Raw genomic sequence first — 20,044 nt, 5'->3', positions numbered from 1 at the left:
AGATCACAGATTCTTAAAAAAGAAAGTCTCCTCTTAATGAAACATACCTGAGTACTTACCCATAATAGATAATCCCTCCCCCCTTTTTTTGGTATACTAGCAGTGTGCTCAGTTGTCTCTGATTTTGAATCCTTTTATCTTATGAAACCACTGCTTTTTTGAAAACTTTTAAATCCTTTTTTCCTGTTATCTGCATTAAGTAGTCTATGTTTAATGTTAGTAATATTTAGTAGTTCTTACAGTCAGAAATATTAATTGGCATTTCTAATTTTGCTGCTTCTGTCATGGAGACTGTATTTTCTCCTATCCTTTGAAACTGATCTTTAGAAATTTATAAGACCTGAATGTTTATATTTAAATACAGTGGATACAGTGTTGAATATTTGCATAAAGTTAGTTGCAAATTTATGCTGTATAGTTAGTAGATTTGTATAATTCCTCTGCTTTGGTAATCAGAATTACTGAAGTAGAATTTCATGTTTTTGTGGTTTTGAGTTGCCAGGAGTCAACTTTTTTGTGTTATTTGTATTTCAGTAATTAATTCAACCTCATTTCTTGGTATTTCCTGCCTCCTCAGATATTTTTAAAACAGGATTAATCTGTAGAAGATTATGCTGCTTCTTCCCTTTTGCTCTTAATCTGTTTCTTATAAGCAATATCAAATCAGCTGTTACTTACCAGGCAAGTTTCAGGATGTTGTTTGTGCACTTATGCATTCACCAATCTATTCTTTGCACTGCTTGAGTTTACCTTTGCTTTCTGGATTTGAAGTTATCTTGCAAATAATATTTGTTTTTTTTCCTTAAGCTTTTTTTTTTTTCATTTCCTTTGCTTTTTTAGCTTGCTCTCTTTTGCTCCTTAGAGCCATTCATATCTTTAGTCTCTCTATAAAAATCTTTTAAAACTGTTCATCTTATTAAATTTTTCTGTCCTAATTTTCTGTACAGAGTTTTTAACACTTTTGGGTTTTTTTTTTTTTTTTTTTTGCTTCTATGAGGTTTAAAAAGTATTTCCTCAAAATGTGTCAGTTTTTCTTGGTTTAAGTATTTAAAACAAGAATTGTTGGATTCATTGAGTGCAGATGACTAATTCTTTAGATCACATTTTTCTTGGTATATTCAATAAGTTGATAGGGATTCCTGATATAGCATAGTTTTCAGGAAACTTCATGATTAGAGTACAAGACAAGTGAATTTTCTCTTTAAATCAGTATTACAACTGTATTACAAATGGTATTATAGTTTGCAGATTTGACAGATGATCTTTCATGTAAATTTCATTCTTGAGTAACCTAGTTTCAAGTAATTGAAGTTTAATTAATTTAAAGCTTTGGATTTAGCTTTTTACATACTGATCACCTATGATCATAGGTAGATCCATCAGAGAAAAAATGACAATTGTAGTAGGAAAGACTCAAGGTACAGTAAATGTTTTAATTTCTGTGTGCCATTCAAATATGATAATTTCTAATGTTTATTACATATAGCAGTTAAAAAGAGGGGAAAAAATGTCCACTTTATAGATTAAGTCAGTGAAGCCGAGGGAACTTACAAGACTTGTGAACCAGAATATACTGAGTTATCAAAAATTTAACAAGTTCATTTTCTCTAAAATTTTACTCTTCATTCTTATTGATTAATTTAACCTATGTATTTTGGTATGGTTTTTATTTAATTACATACTTACATAAACTCCTCATTGTTATTCTGTAAGTATTAAACTTCTAATAGCATGGCTGTTTTCAAACTAAATGAAGGGAAAACCCTCGATACTTAAAATAATTATAAAAGACATAATTATTTTTATATTGCCTCTTTAATGCTCTTTTCCCTGTAGTTTACTATGAGGAACATTTTGTTCAGGAACAATTATTTACTTTAAACAAATATTGACTTAGTACTCAGCTAGAAGAGCTGAAGTGTCATCTTTAGCAGATGTACAGGAATGTATGTTTTCACTGCATGCTAATCACTGCTTTTATCTTACCCTAAAAAATTCAGTTCTAAGAAAATTCTTCAGTGGAATTTGAGTTTTGTTTTATTGTGTGTGTGTGTGCACGTGTGTGTGTTTGGCTAATCTTAGTTGCAGACGAATGAAAGAAGGTAATGAGATGTGGAGCTATTTGGGTGGGGTGGGCTCAGAGGTGGGATTTTCTGAGTAATTTGTATGGATTATTTGAGACATTGTATTTTGGAACTATATGTATGTATTATATTGAACTAGAGTGCCTCTCCATTAGTACAGTTATCCTGTGCATGCAGAATCAGTGTGACAGAAGGTGCATGAATATTTTCATCAATGAAATGACACTGACCTTTCCAGCTTGCACTTTTATGGGTAGTTTGCATGTAATTCATTGATTTTCTTTTATGATGCTGGCTCAATAATTTTTTAATTAACATTTTTATAAAGTTGCAGTGATCATTTTTTTATAATATTAGATTTCTAGTATCAGACCATTGAAACAATAATAACCTTCCAATTTGTGATTCAGAAAAATGAAGCACCATTTAACTGTCATTAGTACTAAATGTTAAGAAACTTATGACATGGGCATTTAGAGTTTGAGTTATGAATACTAAAACTGAGACTGCACCTTTAAAGTATTTTGAGTATATGCTATTAGTACTTTTTTATTATGATTATGTAAAGCTAAAACACTTTACTGCCAATAGCTTGCGTTGCCAACTGCTGATTTTTTTTCTTTTAATAATGTGCTGCATGTAGATAAAGATGACCTCTCCCCAACTGCTGAGGTTTGGGATGTAGACCAGGGACTAATAAGTAAACTGAAGGAACAGTACAAGAAGGAACGAAAGGGGAAGAAAGGGGTAAAGAGTAAGTGCAGATTCTGACTATTATAATTTTTGTATACCAATATTGAGAAAAAAATTTTTTAAATTGTTTTTGTGTAATTTTATTTTTAGTTTTATAAAAGGGGCAACTAACTTTAAACTTTGTCTGTTGTATAATTAAATTTTATTTTAATATAATTTAGGATGTGTTACTAATCAAGTAGAAAATCATCTTAAATGTGTGGGTAAGGGTGAAGGAAAGATATTGAGGTTTTTTTGAAGCCTTAAAAAGTTAACTAAAATGTAAGGAATATTGATTGGCCTTGGAATTAAAAATAATAGAAATGTTTTGAAAAGGAAGAAGAGTATAAATTTTTCTATTTTTGGTTCATAGGGTATTATAGCTGTAACCAATTCATATCCAGCTTACATTTCTTATTTTGGGAATCCTTAAATACAGTGAGTAGGAAAGCCCTTCCAGTAGTTTTTGCTCTGTGGTCTTAATTCAGCTACAAACAATAACAGCTGCAAAAACAAATAAACAAAAAAACCTCTTGGCTACTCTTAGGAGGGAAGGCCAGAGGGGAGGGTAGTGGTGACAGGAGGTTTTGGTGCCTGGATGTACTTTTCACTATGTTTTATCTTGACCAATATACTGCAAAAGTATAAATGCAGTTATAGCACCTCTCTTAAAGAAATAATTCATTTCTATTTTGTGAATCAAACTTAAAAACAGCCACATGAAAAACATCTTTAGACCTATAAGTATTAATTGGAGAGACCTCAACTTATTTGGGGGAAACTATTTTGAACTTGCCATTGACTCCTGCTAGACTTTTAAAACTATATCAAGGAGAGAATAGTGCATGACACAGGCAAAAACCATGTAGGCATTCTTTCATATTCCTTTCTCTGATGATAAATACTTTAGTTTATAAAATGGCAGGTGTAATGGAAAAAGGTATGAATTTCCTTCAGTAAAGCTTTTTTTTTGAGTAGAGAGTCTAAGTGGAATTTTGAAGATTTTGCCTGTTACACAATTTCCTTTTATAACTTTATGCTAGCTTATATTATTGCATGTGAGTAAAAAGACAAACTATTCTTTAAGAAGTTTCAGACTGTACAGTCAACTGCTTATTGTATTCAAAAAATGTTTAGTACTGGGCGCAGGGGCTGTGTTTACTTCTCACATCATTTACGTGTAATGCATGCATGTTGAGTATAAAAATACTTTTGTATGATTGACTATTTTAGTAGAGACAAAATGACTTTAGAATTTTAGGGTTTAGGGTTTTTGTTTTTGTGTTTTTTTTCCCCAAAGAAATGAAATAGTTTATTTTAATATTGCATTATTTATTTTATATATGTTATCATAAACTGACTTCATCTGCTGAAGATTTCTTTAGAAAATGTTAGATAATGTTGCTTCTAATTTAAAATAGAAGTATCTCTTTTTCTTGATAGACTATGACTAAACCTATATATTTTTGATGTTTAGAAATGTCTTTGTTAGTTGTAGGTTTCAAATTTTTCTAAAACTTTTTTTAAATTAAAAAAGTACCTGTTTGATTAAATATTACAAACAGATGAACTGAAACTACATTTTTAAATTCTCATAAAAGATTTAAATTCATTTTAATTTTTTTTTTTTTTTCCCCGTGACCGACGCTCAGCCAGGGAGTGCACCGGTCATTCCTATATAGGATCCGAACCCGCGGCGGGAGCGTCGCCACGCTGCTAGCGCAGCACGCTACCGAGTGCGCCACGGGCTCAGCCCTTCATTTTAATTTTAATAGGACCATAGTGTACAAAGTTTTATAATTTGCCTACTTAGCTAACAGTTTGTAGAAAACATCATTTTATGTCACGTATTCCTTTATATATGTTTTTGATTTGTTTTTTTTTTAACCAAGCTACCCTATCATCAAACAATATTCAAGAACCCAATATGTGAAATGGGTGAAAGGATGCTGCAGTGTTTAATCAGGATCTCAGGACTCTGGAGATGTAACTTAGGGCTTTCATATCTTAACAATATCTTACTATCTCTACAGTCATAAAAATAATATACTTGGCTGGCTGGTTAGCTCAGTTGGTTAGAGCATGGTGCTAATGACACCAAGGTCCAGGATTCAATCCCTGTATTGGCCAGCTTCCTAAACAATAACAACAAACACATGCTTGTTATTCAGACAATATAAGAAGTATATAAAAATATAAAGAAAAAATACAAAGTAAAAATCGCCTGCAGTCCTATCATTCAGAGATTAACTACACTTAATATTAGGCATCTATCCATCCAGCTTTTCCTAAAAGTCTTTATACATAAACTTCCTTTTTTATTTTTCAACAAGAATATTATTATATTGTGTAGTAACTCATTGTTTCTTAATGTTTTAAAATATAATTTATAGTGAATGAATGTAATATTCATTTTGTGGGTTTAACCTACCCTCCATTAGTTAAACTTTTAGATTGTTTCTAATTTTTAAATGTTTTGGTAAACTGTTTTTAAGGTTACCTATGTGAGTAGATGTAGGGATGAGGTTTCTAGCAAAGTTTCTTAGAAAAGAATAATTAAGAAATAATAAATTATTTCTTTTTTAAATTTATTTTTTATTTATGGTGTACAGAGTTGACTATCAGTATTTGTGTATAGTATGTGATGATCAAATCAATGTTGTTAGCATGTTCATCATTACAAATCATAATTACTCTTTGTGTCCCTTACCCAATTATTCTCTTAACCCTCCTCCCCCTTTCCCACCTCTAGTAACTATAAGTCTGTCTGTCCTTCTGAAATTTGTATCTTTTTTATACTTCCTCTATGAAGTTTTGTAAATTAAAAACTTTTTGCACTTTAATACAGAGTTCAGTATGAAAATATTGTCTCTGAATCCCTGGCATGCAGATAAAATTTAAGGAAATAAAAACTTTTTTGTTTGTTTAAAGATTATAAACTTGTAATTGTTTTAATTCAAGTAGATAATCATATTAATGCTAAGGTACAATTGTATGTGAAAAGATAATTCATGAATTTTCTTAGCATTTTTATTATCCAGGTTTTTTTGGTTTTTATTCTGATATTCATATTCTTTTGGATGTAGCTTTTGCAACTTAGAATAACTTATAAACTATATCCTTTTGATTTTTTTTTTTTAATTCCAAAATGTGAATAAATCACACCTACTGGATCATAGCACTAGGTTTCTACAGATTTTCCCCCCAGCTTTTTAGAGGGAATGAAATTATTTGCTAACTTTGCCATATGGAATCAGCAGGTGTAATCCAATTTAAATGTCTTTTTTTAAAAAAAATCTTTTTCGAAGGGAAAGAGAAGTGGAGAGAATATCAGCTTTTTAACTTTGTAAAGAAAGACTCAGCCAAGATTTAACTCTTAAGTGGAAAGGCTTCTACAATTAAGTGTTAAGCTGAAGTTTCTCTGTCTTCTAACTTGTTTATTCCACCCTACCCTTCTTTTTTCCTCCCACCCGAGTCAAGAAAAAATGGCTTAACAGTGACAACCTTGCATTGGAGTGTACACACTTCAGTATTTCTTTCTTGCAATGTGAGATATACTTAAGAGATGTACTTTATCTATTAATACTTCTAAAAGACAAGACCATGAAACTAAAGAGATTTGATGTAGTTATTTTGGTCTCAGGCTTCAAAGGGTTAAGCTTCCTTTTTCTGTTTGACTTTTTGACATAATTTCTGACTAAGAAGAAGTTGCAAGAGTAGTACAGAGAATTCCATATACTTTCACCCAGGTTCCCAAATGTTACCCCCTTATCACACGTTTTATTCTTTACTTTCTGTAAATATATGCTTTTTTTAACAATTCAGAAAACTAAGTTGTACACATGTTGCCCCTTAAATACTTTAGTCTATGTTGTTACCTAACCACAAAGACATTCTGTTGCATGACTACAGTACAGTGATGAAAATCAGGAAGTAAACATTGATACAATACTGTTATCTAACCCCAGATCTAGTTTTCTTCCACTTTTTAATAATTCCCAAGCTTTCTGTAATTTCCTGGGGAGAGTGACAGAAAGTACTAAATTAACTAATATTTTATTAAAATCCTGGGCTGGTGGGATTTTTCCAGCTTTTTATGGTGTCCATTTTTGCTATAGTTTATATCTCAGTAAAAAAACATGTAAATTGATCATGATTAAAAGTCACACAGGGTGTAGCATCTGAAGTAAGTGTGAAGCACCTGAGATCCGAAGCCTTTATTTAGAATGAGAGAGGAGCTAAAATCTTTTAAGCCTTCCTTTGATAATTATTTTTTTCTGTTTTCCAACAAGGAAAGTTTAAATTTTGTATTATAATAATCGGTTTTCCTTTTATAGGTGCACTTATTCTTATAATCTACTTCTTTGCTATATTATAACACTTAGGCTTACCAAGAAGATAAGATTATTTTATTTACTGTCTTCAAAAGATTTATAGGATTTCCCCATTTTAAAGATTCACGTTTTGAGAATATGTATGTTTGCACTCCTGATTCTTAGTGGATGGATTTGTCTTATTTTTCTAATTCTGATTTATCCTACCTTTCCTATATATTCTATGTATAGAATATGACTTTTTGCCATCTCCTCTCTTTCCTTAATTGATATTATAGAATTGCTATACATCTTCCAGCTTGATTATCAGTACATTGGGAAAGCGAAGTCTTAACTTCTTCAGTATTTCTTTTAGTATAAATTATAAGGGAGCTTCCCTGGATCATTTTCTAATTTTCATTTTTTAAGTTTTATATTAGTATTTGTTATTTGCTATTCGAGATCCAAGGTAACATATTGTCACCAGGAAATGTATAAAGTGTGACTTCAATCCAAATATCCAAAATTAGGCATTTTAATATATTTAGGGAGAAATTATTCTTTGTGGCAATAATCTTCAGTAGGTTTTTAAAAATACCTTTGCATACACTATAAAATATCTGTGACGATTAATCTACTTCTGATTAGCAGATAGTATAAATTTAAAGTTCATAAAATGGTTCTATATTCTCTGTCCTGCATCAAATCAAAGACAAAAACTAAATTGTTTCACAACAAAGTGATATTATTTTTCACTGAGGGATGCACTTGTTTTATTTTACTGGCTTTAATTCTACAGTTTTAAAAGTTCTTCAACTCAGTTTTCTTTCTTTCAATCTTCCTTTTTTTCCCTCAAGAAAATATCTTAATTTAGGCATTTTACCTAGGGTCAGAAAGTAGTTTCCATCAGTGCACTTTTTTAAACCACAAAATCACTTTGAAGCTAAAGTTATTTTTCCTTAAAATTGTGGTGTCATATTTATTTAAGACAATAGTTGTCATTTGGAAGCTTTATTTTAACTACAGTCAGAAAATAGAACAAATCTAGCAAACATGACTTAACTAGTTATACTAAAATAAGCTTATCTTTTCCAGATTGTTTGCCTGCTAATAGCTGGTTCTGCTTCAGAATATAAGGTTAATCAACAAAAGGAGGGCACATTTGAGAAAGGGAAGACGTTGTACTATTTTACTTACAATAGTAGAGTATATGGGAAGATTAATTTCACATGTTATGAGTGTGTGTGTTTGTAAGTATGAATTTAAAAACACTAGCATATCAGTAGTTAGTCCATAGTTTGGCTTACCCATGGCATGCATAATATGTTTTTCATTGTGTTACAATCTATTTAGAGGATTGTGCATTTATATAGGACTTGGTAGTCATAGTTAAGAGGTAGGCAGGTTGTGATTTTTAATTGATAGTAGTAAAAAAGTTTTTCTTGCTATAAGAATTAGAAAAGGTATTTATCCTAATATAGATCTCAGCCATAATCGAGAATCAGTTTCTATCTAATTAATGCTTAATGAGTCTTCAAATATGCCTTTAAATATTGATATTAATATTATGTATAATATTCTGTTACAGTTAATACCATTATAATTTTCTCATTATTGCTAATCAGACTTAATATTTTTTATTTGAAATTGTTTCATTGCAGTTACTGTATTTAAAATTATGGATAGGTTTAGAAAGAAAATGAAGACATATTAAATTTGCAGTTTAAAAATCCTGTACAAAGTAGAGTAAAAACAGTGATTTCTGGTTACGAGATCTCTTTTCATCTTTTAGCTTTTGAGAAACTAGAATTAGAGCAGGAAAGTTCATCTTTTCCTTACTTTGGCACTGTACCGCGTAGAGACTAATGTTTAGCTATAGTATGCAAATAATAATTATATAATTTGGGATCCTCAGTTCAAACAATGACTTTCATGTTGTCTCCTACTTTTCCTCTCTTCTTTATCTCACAGTTGTGTGTACAGGAAGATTATGACTTTACATCTGTAACAACAAAACTTCTTTCAAGTCTTTATTATGTTTGACATTAGCTATCATATAATGAAGTATTTACAAGATAATATTTAATAAAGTCAGATTTTATGGTATACATAAGTATAATAAAGTTATCAGGGAAAGATCAGCAAAAGCTTTACAGGGGAGTGGAACTGGGTTGGAGGAATGGGTAGAATTTGGATTGGTCAAGGTGTGTGTTAGAAGATAGGAACTTGTATGTCTTTGTGTGAGAGAGAGAGAGAGAGAGAGAGAGTGTAAGAAGTGTTCTCACCTTTCAGAGGAATAGGTGAGGGCAGATGTGACAAAATATGGCAGAAATAACCTTGGTGAATATGGAAACTGCTTTGGCTGGAAAATTGTACTGTGGATCATTAAAAGATAAGATTGGACAGAAGAAAATAGATGATGAGGCACATGGCAAGATTAAGTACAGGATTTTAGTTAACCTTGATCCAGAGAGTTTTTAAGTGCCACTTGTGGTTTCTGGGCAAGGGATGATATAATAAATGTGATAGGTTAATGTCCTATTAATAACCTAAATGTATTTAGGTTATTTAATTTAGTGTTAGTATTGAAATTTGAAGGCAAATGGATCTTGGAGGTAGAACAACCAATTAAGAATCTATGGTGGTAATCTATAAGAATGAATGCCTTCATTAGAACAAAGTTGATAATTGAGAGAAAGAGATTAATCTGAAGAATACTTCAAAGGAGAATTCTTTTTTTAAAATAGTTTTTTTCTTCCTTATTTTACAAGTTGAAGAGGAATTGTTAAGATGTGGTTGCAGAATTTTAAGAACAGAAACTAAATCAGTGGTGGTGATAGTCATACTCGTGGGAAAATTATAAAGGGGAACTATTTTGTGAGAAAGAATAATGTTTATTTTCTTTTACATTGAATTCACACTGGTGGTTGGACATCCATTTGGCAGTTTTTGTTTGTCAGGGAATTTGTTCAGTCACTTCACTGTCAGTGGGAGAATCCTTAGGTAACACCAAGTGTCCCCATTATAATTATTTTAGAAAATTCAGACTATATGGCATATTACCTACATCTGGAAGTAGAGTTGCTTAAGTATTTCTAGTGAGTTGGGAATTACTGTAAAATAGAGCTAATAAATGTGTTAAGAGTACACACCCGTTTCTCTAATTCTTACCATCTAATTAGTTATCTAGCATTCTGTTAGGGATGCATAGATGAATCATAGTTCCTGTAGAATTACTAATATTCAGATAGCAACAGTCAATTTAATAATTACACAGCAGTGTAATTAGTTCATTACTGTTGAGGTTAGTGAATATAAGGTCATGAATATAAGGTCATAATGCTTGAACTTGGATTTGCCTATTTTAATTGTTTTATTTTTTTAAGCCAGTCAAATTTAGCAGTGGGGGAAGGTTCTATACCAATTTTAGTGACACTAATGTTAATAAGTTCTCATAACCCACTGCCACTGGGTCAGCATGTCTTTGTTTATATTGATTATAAAATATTTTCTTTGTCTTTTCAAATTATTTTTTATGACATTTTAAAAACTGAACTTTATTTCAAAGTACATAGTTCAAAATAAATGATTCTGCTATCTCTGGAGTTCACAGTTAAAAAATATTCCACAGTACTGCAGAAGCTTTTGAGTTTTGTGTATTTTGCCTGAATCATCCAGGCAACAGCTGAAATTCTCCCCTTAAATTTATGGCTTATGACATTATTGACTTTTCACATCATTATGAGAAACTCAGAGAGCTCATGGTAAGTCAGTTTTTTTCAAATTTGGGAAAAGTGAAAAAACATTTTGAGAGAAATTGGACTTAATTTGTTAATGACAGATTTGTGCTAATGTGACCAGAAAATATCCATGGAAACACCAGAGAAAGTTAATTGTTTGTTGCACCCTCATAAAAACTGTTTGTACTTATTTCTTTTTTAATTTTTTTCTAACAGTGAATTAAGTTGAAAAACCCATGTTTTATTTACACTGGTAAACATTAACCTCAAACACCAGAACTGTTTGTTTTAATGGTACCTTCTGTGTCTGTGAGCTTACAGAACTTTGGTTGAGTAACAGAAGTCAGTCTCTCTTTCTCTCTCTTTCTATAGATAAATATGTATATATACATATATGTATGTGTATGCACACATATATATACCTATACATATGTGTATATAATTGGCCCGCCATATCCATGGGTTCTGCATTCATGGATTCAACCGATTGTGGATTGAAAATATTTGGAAAAAAAATTTGTGTCTGTACTGAACATGTACAGACTTTTTTCCTTGTCACTGTTGCCTAAACTACATTACAGCAACTATTTAGATAGCATTTACATTGTATTAGGTATTATGAGTAATCTAGAGATGATTTAAAGTTTATGGGAGGATATGTGTAGTTATATGCAAATTTTATATAAGGGACTTGAGTATCTGTGGATTTTGGTATCCTCAGTGGGTCCTGGAACCAATCCCCTATGGATACCAAATGATGACCATATATGTATGTATGTTTAGAATACACAGTGGACATATGTATCCACAGGAATAGTGAATATCTTAAATATAAATGTGTTTGGAGGGATGGTATAGAAAATTAAAGGCATCTTTAATTATCTGATATTTTAATGACTGGGACTTCTTAATAACCTGTTTTGTTAGTAAATTGGTTTTAAAGGCTGCAAGCAAGTCAAGCGGTAGCCATTAAGTGAACCTCTACTGCTGACGTTAATTTACAGGAGTCAACAGGAGAAAACTCTACGACATGATAGCTGATCTGGGAGAGGATGAGCTGCCCCACATCCCTTCAGGAATCATTAATCAGTCTAGGTCAGCCTCTACTAGAATGACTGATCATGAAGGTGCAAGAGCAGAGGAAGGTACAAAATTTAGTTATAATGTTTATTTACATTGCAGAAGACCTTAAACTCCAAATCTCATCTTAATATTGCAAATTTGCTGCTGTTTAAAATGCTGAACATCATTTTATATGATCTTCTGAGAATGTGTTCGGCAAGCTCTTGGTTTAATTGTCTTAGATAGGGATTTTTAAATTTCTGGCTTCTATTTATATTTTGTTTGTAATGTTAGGAAGAGTTGGGTCAATTCAGAGTACTTTTGTTAAATCTAACTTTAGCTTATAGGTTTAGTAGCAGGAAAATGGTAATTTATATATATATATTTTTTTAATTTTTAATTTTTTTTATTTTTTTATTTATTTATTATTTTTTTAAATTTTATTTTGTCGATATACATTGTAGCTGATTATTGCTCCCCATCACCAAAACCTCCCTCCCTTCTCCCTCCCCCCCTCCCCCCCAACAATGTCCTTTCTGTTTGCTTGTTGTATCAACTTCAAATAATTGTGGTTGTTATATCTTCTCCCCCCCACCCCGGTTTGTGTGTGTGTGTGTGTGTATGTGTGTGTGTGAATTTATATATTAATTTTTAGCTCCCTCCAATAAGTGAGAACATGTGGTATTTCTCTTTCTGTGCCTGACTTGTTTCACTTAATATAATTCTCTCAAGGTCCATCCATGTTGTTGCAAATGGCAGTATTTCATTCGTTTTTATAGCTGAGTAGTATTCCATTGTGTAGATGTACCACATTTTCCGTATCCACTCATCTGATGATGGGCATTTGGGCTGGTTCCAACTCTTGGCTATTGTAAAGAGTGCTGCGATGAACATTGGGGAACAGGTATACCTTCGACTTGATGATTTCCATTCCTCTGGGTATATTCCCAGCAGTGGGATGGCTGGGTCGTATGGTAGATCTATTTGCAATTGTTTAAGGAACCTCCATACCATTTTCCATAGAGGCTGCACCATTTTGCAGTCCCACCAACAATGTATGAGAGTTCCTTTTTCTCCGCAAAAATGGTAATTTATAAAAGTAAACTTTAATACATATGAAAAAAACCTACTAATTTTGTCATATTGCTTAAATTTAGTAACTAATAATAATTACCACTTTTACTAGAAGATAATTAAGTGCCATGCACTGTGCTTGGAACTTTACATATATATTACCTCTAAAAATATATGTAACTGTTGCTTAATTTAATCATTTTTAGAATAAGATAACATCATGCTTTTTAACCAGGTAGCAAGTATATAATGTACTACCTAGTAATGAATTTGCTAAAATTTGCCTTGACCAGAAATGTGTAGGAAAAGAAAATTGATTTTAGTGGAAGATACATAGATACACTTGAATGATTTATAATTCTAGGTCTAGGTAATTATAATTCGAAGTAGCAAATCTGAATTTTTAATGAAAGATTATTGTGATATATGAGATATAAGATAATTTGTTATCTAATAATTTGGCATATGGATTGAATTTCATTGATGTTTATGCTTTTGCTGTGTAAGGATATTTGTTCGCCCCAGTCAATAATTTTTGTATACATCTTGTTCTCTTTTAAAATTTCTCTAAGTGGCATATTTTACAGTTGGAGTTTAAATAATTTTTCATTTCTCCCTCACCTTAATTTACTATTTGCCTTACCTTTACCATTCACCTTAATATGTAAAAAATATGAGGAAAGAAAGAGAAATCACTAAAATAATAAAACTAAAACAAAACAAATGAAGAATAAAATAGTCTCTGTTGATTTTTCTGGATCTCATTTCCACTAATGAGCTATTTTCTAAACAGGAAAATATACATACTTTAGGAAGTATTTTTTAAGATGCACATACCAATTCCATTTTTATTTTATGCATTTAGTAGAGACTATCTTTTAGTCTGTTTTATCGAATAATGAGTAGTACCACTTGCTAATTTTTGTAATTAATGTTGTACATTTAAACTGCAGATTTTGCAGTTTAAGGCAAAGCCATATAAGCAGTACTATGGACCCTTTTAAGTGTTTCAGAAGAACGGTTTATGGAAAAAGCCAATCAAGGCCCACTCTATACAAAAACCAATTTAGAGATCTCTGTGTGTGTTTGCTTGTATGTATGTATGTATGTATGTATGTATGTATGTATGTATGTATGTATATATGTATATATGTGTTTTAAACAAACAATGTAAATCAATGATCTCTTTTTTTAATGGTGAGAGGAGAGTGAGGGGGGAGATTTGATAAGCATGAACTTCCTTATACTTTTCAAAGGGTAACTTTTACCAGAATTTATTTAAAGAGATTTTTTATTTGAATTCAATTTTGAGGTAAGAAGGGAACATTGGAGTTAATAATCTGTTATTTTCAGTGGCAACCCCAACTTTCGTGCTTTTCTTTGGAAGTCCACATCATACCTCATATTATAAAGAACCAGATCTCTGTTTTCTAGGAGAGATTGTTCTACACTGCAACTTTTCAGACTGTTGTAACTAAAGACTTAGGACATACCAGGTTGCCACTGGCATAAATAGTATCAGTTATTGGACAGTGTTCTTTAGGTTTGATAAAAGTGGAGGAGAAAGGAAGAGTTTGATATGTGAAGTACAGGTTTCCTTGGTCAGAGTGTCCATCAAAAGGAGAATTAGTTAAGTATGAAAAAGGCCTTATTTATAGGATCCCATTTTGTAGACCCTAAGATTGAAATAAAGGAAAATGCTAATATGGTAATAGTATTCTTAAATTGCTTAATGAAATCTCTTAGTCTGTCCAATAAAAAGTGTTATAATTTCCATTATTAAATTAAAAACTATTTTTTAATACTTGTATTTTTCTTTGAATTGTGAATGACATTTTATGCTTACCTAACCATGTGCTACAGGTAGTATGTTAATAAAATGGATTTGTAGAATAGAAATTAATCCCTCTACAGGAAAACAAGGGCAAACAAATTGACTGTCTATTGTGACTACCATATGCTGCAGTGATGGGGCATATGAAAAGCAGAAATAATAACTTAAAAGATTTTTTTGCACATATATATGTAAGTAAATGCTGAGTAAGCAGTATAGCTTGCTATATATAAATAAATATGTGTGTGTATTTATAGAGAAAGGGACAGAAGTGTCATATGAATAATTAGAAATGAGTATAATACTAGCTTTTTGTTAAATATAATTAATCTAAAACTTTAGTAAAACTAGCTAATATTGCCCAAACACTTCCTTTCACGTCCTCCTAAAAATGATCACTGGCTGATCAGATGTATTCGTGCACAAAGAATATGTAATAATGCAAAATAACTTGTTGTTATGTTAAAGTTATTTTATTGGGCTTTTATTAAGATTTGTGTTAGTGAATGTTTGTATAATCGTGAGTGGAGGAATTGTGGCATTTTGTTCTAACTCATCTTACCAGCGAATTATGAGTTTAAAAAAGAAATATTTCTTTGTACTGGCAAAAAATACTTTGAGTAAACATTAGCTAATGACTTTTATATAATTGTTCTTATGCATAATTTTACACTATTGATTTGTAGTTCTTATCTCCTTCTGGTATTACCAATAACTGTATACTAAATATCAGTAGGAAAGATCAGTGCTGCAGATTGTTCAGATTCAATAAGTATAATCATTGAAAGATTAAATACCACTTAGTATCTCTCTATATATTTTCTACCAAATGCTTTTAGATTTTCTGTAGATCAGCTGCTGAATCAGAACTTCATTTTACGACCCTATTTGAATCAAATTATATAGCTTACTTTGATTGAATAATAAAATAACAAGATAGTCTAAGTAAAGATGAATTTTACTTTTGCCATAGTATAAATGAATTGTATCTTCTCAGATTTATTTTCAATAAGATTAGTGGTGACTGTCAAATTTCATTACACCTGTTTTGTTTTCTGTAATGTATTAAGTTTATATCATTTTTTCATATGAATTTTTCAAAATTGATAATTAGCTTGAGTATTTGTATGTTTCCCTTTTAAATTTGCTCATGAATTTTAAGTGTTTTGATATATTGAGTTGTTTTGTATTATAATGACTTGAGTATTTCTCCCTTACATTTTAATGTTACAGTTTTGCTTTCAAAGCATCTGTTTGAAATGATACCGAAATTATCACTTACACTATAACTGTTACAGCAAAATATTTAGATAATAGTATAGTCTGTCATCCAAATTATGCCAGTTTGACCAATAGTGGGTAAAGAGGAAAAAAACACATTTTAAGTAATTAAGTTGGAACTGCTAATATTATCATGGAAAGCTGTAATACTGCACATGATGTAGTTGAGAAAACTAAGTAAAAGGAAACTTTGACCTGAGTTTAGTTTGAAATTGAAATTACATAATTCTGATCAGAAATTTAATGAAAGTTATGCAGTCAGTCAATATAATTTAGTTGCTTCATCTTAGAAGTATCATGGTAAATAAAAGGGGACATTAAAATAAAAAATGATAGAGCTTCAAAACTGGAAGGCATTCTGGAGGTCACGTGGATTAACCTTTTACAGAAAGGAAACTGACATTGTTGGTGGTAGAACTAACTGCCTTTTCCCTAGACCGTTGCTGTTACTGAAGGAATCCGAGCAATTAAGGCTTCATTCCAGTGAACTGATATACTCTATAGTAGACTGTTTGAAAACCATTTACGTTTCAATGCTTGTATTAATTTTTGTCAGGGACTAGAATGCCTAGTACTTCTTTAGAAGCAAAAGGACTTTTAAAAAACCTATTACGTTTTAAAGATACTGTGTAAGTTACATTGAGGTTAGTGGTAGAGGTTTGTTTCCCATGAATAGCTGAAATCTGATATTTAACTCCCTTATTTCATCACAGTTGGACCAATTTCTTATTTAACATGTAAACTGTAGTTATAATTAGACAAACTTTTGTGTCCCACCTTCCACCCTGGAATAATATATCTAGTGCACAGTTGGGTTGTGGAAGAGTACCACCTTGCAGTTCCAACAAATTTGTTTATTACTACTCAGTAATAGGATTTTTTGAGCAGAAGTAGGAAAATAAAAATTAATTATATGACTGAATATTGTAACTGTTAAGTGCTTTAATTTCCCCCACAATATTGTCTTGTACTGTATGATTTTTCAGCATTTAAGAAGCGGTTTTGTTCTTTATAGCTGAACCAATAACGTTTCCATCTGGAGGAGGCAAGTCATTTATTATGGGTTCTGATGATGTTTTGTTAAGTGTACTGGGCCTTGGAGACCTTGCAGACTTGACGGTAACAAATGATGCAGACTATAGTTATGATGTAAGTGCAGTTTTATTTTTAATTTTTTAATGATTTAATAGAAGGCTCCTTATTTTTTGGAATCACTTATAAAAGAATTAATGTCCAGGTGCATGGAAAAGATAAGTTTAAGTGTGTCAATGTGTTGATTTGAAGTGACATGTAGTTTTTCTAATTACTTTCTTTGTAGTGTTTAAATTTTTCTTAGGTATTTTGGTGGATTAGCTAGGAGTTTGGGATGACTACCTTAAAATATTGGTAAATACATCTTAAGTAGTCAACTCTCAGTTATCTACTTAAATTAATTAATATTTTGCTGTTAACAAGAAAAAAAATAGATAACCTGAATCACTTACTTGCCTTCAGGATACTTACAAAGCATGTTTTATTTTTGAACTTTTATTTTCTCAAGTATAATGTTAAAGTTAGTTTGCATCATTTCCTGAATGCTTAACTCCTTCATTTGAGGGATGAGGAGAGAATGCAGGGGGATGGGAAGGACAGACAGTATTAGAGGTGAAACTAGTCTTGGATTAAATTTTTCCTAGACATTTAACACTCAGTTGAGAGTTAACTATACTTGTTTAGATTTTTACTATAATGAATTGCAGTTTTTCAGCAAATTAGTTTTTTTTCCTTTTGTAACTTTTTTTTCTACATTTTCTACTTATGTAAGCTTGCTTTTTAGGGACATCAGTCTTGGTGGGCTGGATTATTCTCATTAGTATTTTTAAAGTATGTAAGCAACTAAATTCTAGTAAACTTTTGACTGCTTTATAAGTGATTTTAAAGCCTATTGTTACAGATCTTTATCTGAAATGAAGGTAAAAAGACTACCCTCTCCATATCAAGAATTATGAAAATACTCTTAAAGGATCCTTAGTTCAGATTTTTAGGAAGTGCTTTAACTTGCTGCCGTTAAAAATTTCACATGCTGGTTTCCTAAATGACAACTCTATTGTTAATACTATATCCTTGGAAATTTGGTAATAATTTATGTAATTTAGGGGTTTTTTTTGTTTTTATGTAAAGCATTGCAGCGATGGTAGTTACTTTGTTCTTATCTGACATTTAATAACTTGATAATTAGGTGAAAACAGATTAAGGAACTCTTCATTTGATCTAGGTATTTGAAAGGATAATGAAATTATTCTTCTGAATTCTTATTAAATGATACAGATTTGTTGTCAAGTTTTTAATATATTTTTTAAACACACCAAAAAGAAACAAAGAAAAACTCCATATGCCTACCAACTACTACTTTCACCACTAAATATGGCACTCTTTCTTTTTAGTTGCCTGCCAATAAAGATGCCTTTCGAAAGACATGGAACCCCAAGTATACACTACGTAGCCATTTTGATGGAGTACGGGCATTAGCTTTTCATCCTGTAGAACCTGTTCTGGTTACTGCCTCTGAGGACCATACCCTGAAACTTTGGAACTTGCAAAAAACAGTTCCTGCCAAAAAGCAAGTATTTTAATGGTAGCCTGGTTTTTTCCTTCCAATTTTGCCAGTATAAGTAATTGTTCCTCTTTATTGTCCCATATCTTTTATGTACACATTTGATCTACCTAATGATTTTTTCATATCAACCAGTGATTTTTGGTTATTTAACTGCCTTCTCTTCCCCACCCTTTTTCCCCCCTCTTTCAGGAGTGCCTCTTTAGATGTAGAGCCTATCTACACATTTAGGGCCCACATGTAAGTTTTATTGAGTTAAGTACAACCATAACGATATTAAGTATTATTTATCAATCCTTAAACCTTGTAATTTTCTCAATATTTGTTTTATATTAGAAAAGGCATATTATTTGGATAATATCTCCCTTGATTAATAATTGTATTAGTGAGAATATGAATATAACAGTACTATTCAAATGTGAATACCACATAAATTCAGAGGTTGGGGTAATGGGGCTTTGAGTTTCTACTTAGGTTTTATAAATAATTTTTTCCCTCTCTTCCTATGATAGTGGCCCTGTTCTGTCATTAGCTATTAGTTCTAATGGAGAACAGTGTTTTAGTGGTGGTATTGACGCAACGATCCAGTGGTGGAATATGCCTAGTCCTAATGTGGATCCATATGATACATATGGTAAGTAAAAGGGTCAAAATGTATTTTTTTAAGTGAATGGAATTGACAAAAGTAAATCCTTCAAAAACTATTTCTAGGTTGTTTAAACAGTAGTGTTCTCATTTAGTTCTTCCATTTGCTAGTAATTTTCTTTTTTAAAGAAAAAAAAATTAAGAAATGTCATGCCATGAGTCAGTCTGTGAATTAATATTTTCTCTGTGGTGTCTGTTAAAAATCTATATTAATTGAAACATTAATTTCACTAGTAATAAAGAGAAGGAAACAAAATATAATCTAAGTAACAAATTTTTAAATGTAAGAAATAACTTATTAGTTCAAAAATATTAAGTGAAAGACAATGGAAACAAATAGGGAAAGGTGGGTATAAATCAGTACAACTTTTTGGGTGAGCAAAACATTCCTTAATTTCAAAACGAAAAACAAAAATCTCACTTACAAATAGCACTTTTAGAAATCTGTCCTACAGAAATACTTGCACATGTGTTCAAATATATTTACAAGGACATTGTTCATAATTATAAAACATTAAAACAAAATGTTTATGAGTTCTTTGTTCTTTTTATTTTACACACACTTGGTGCCTACATTTACCAGGCATAGTAAGCACTACGTGAAGAAATAAGATTTAGTCTAATGAAAAAGATAGACATTGAACAAATAAACAAGGGGATGTGGTCTGTGGTTACAAATTGTGTTA

General features: G+C 31.1%; 1 protein-coding gene and 1 non-coding gene across 4 annotated transcripts in view; both read left to right on the top strand.

The window, feature by feature from the left end:
• STRN3 (striatin 3) overlaps window positions 1-20,044 on the top strand; it is a 99,661-nt gene that overhangs the window by 64,268 nt on the left and 15,349 nt on the right. The window contains exons 8-13 of one of the 3 annotated variants that reach the window (XM_063088339.1): window positions 2,728-2,838; window positions 11,874-12,014; window positions 17,136-17,269; window positions 18,544-18,719; window positions 18,906-18,953; window positions 19,226-19,347. In XM_063088339.1, the coding sequence (XP_062944409.1) occupies window positions 2,728-2,838; window positions 11,874-12,014; window positions 17,136-17,269; window positions 18,544-18,719; window positions 18,906-18,953; window positions 19,226-19,347 (732 nt within the window). The remainder of the gene's footprint in view (window positions 1-2,727; window positions 2,839-11,873; window positions 12,015-17,135; window positions 17,270-18,543; window positions 18,720-18,905; window positions 18,954-19,225; window positions 19,348-20,044) is intronic. The other 2 variants (XM_063088337.1, XM_063088338.1) reach the window with 2 other exon arrangements.
• Window positions 4,873-4,946, top strand: TRNAI-AAU (transfer RNA isoleucine (anticodon AAU)). The gene has a single exon. It is a non-coding gene; the product is annotated as a tRNA-Ile (tRNA).

The sequence above is a fragment of the Cynocephalus volans genome, chromosome 3, assembly GCF_027409185.1.
Source record: "Cynocephalus volans isolate mCynVol1 chromosome 3, mCynVol1.pri, whole genome shotgun sequence".
NCBI lineage: Eukaryota > Metazoa > Chordata > Mammalia > Dermoptera > Cynocephalidae > Cynocephalus > Cynocephalus volans.
Note: the sequence above shows the minus strand (reverse complement) of the source record. Positions and strands in the feature narration are given on the sequence as shown.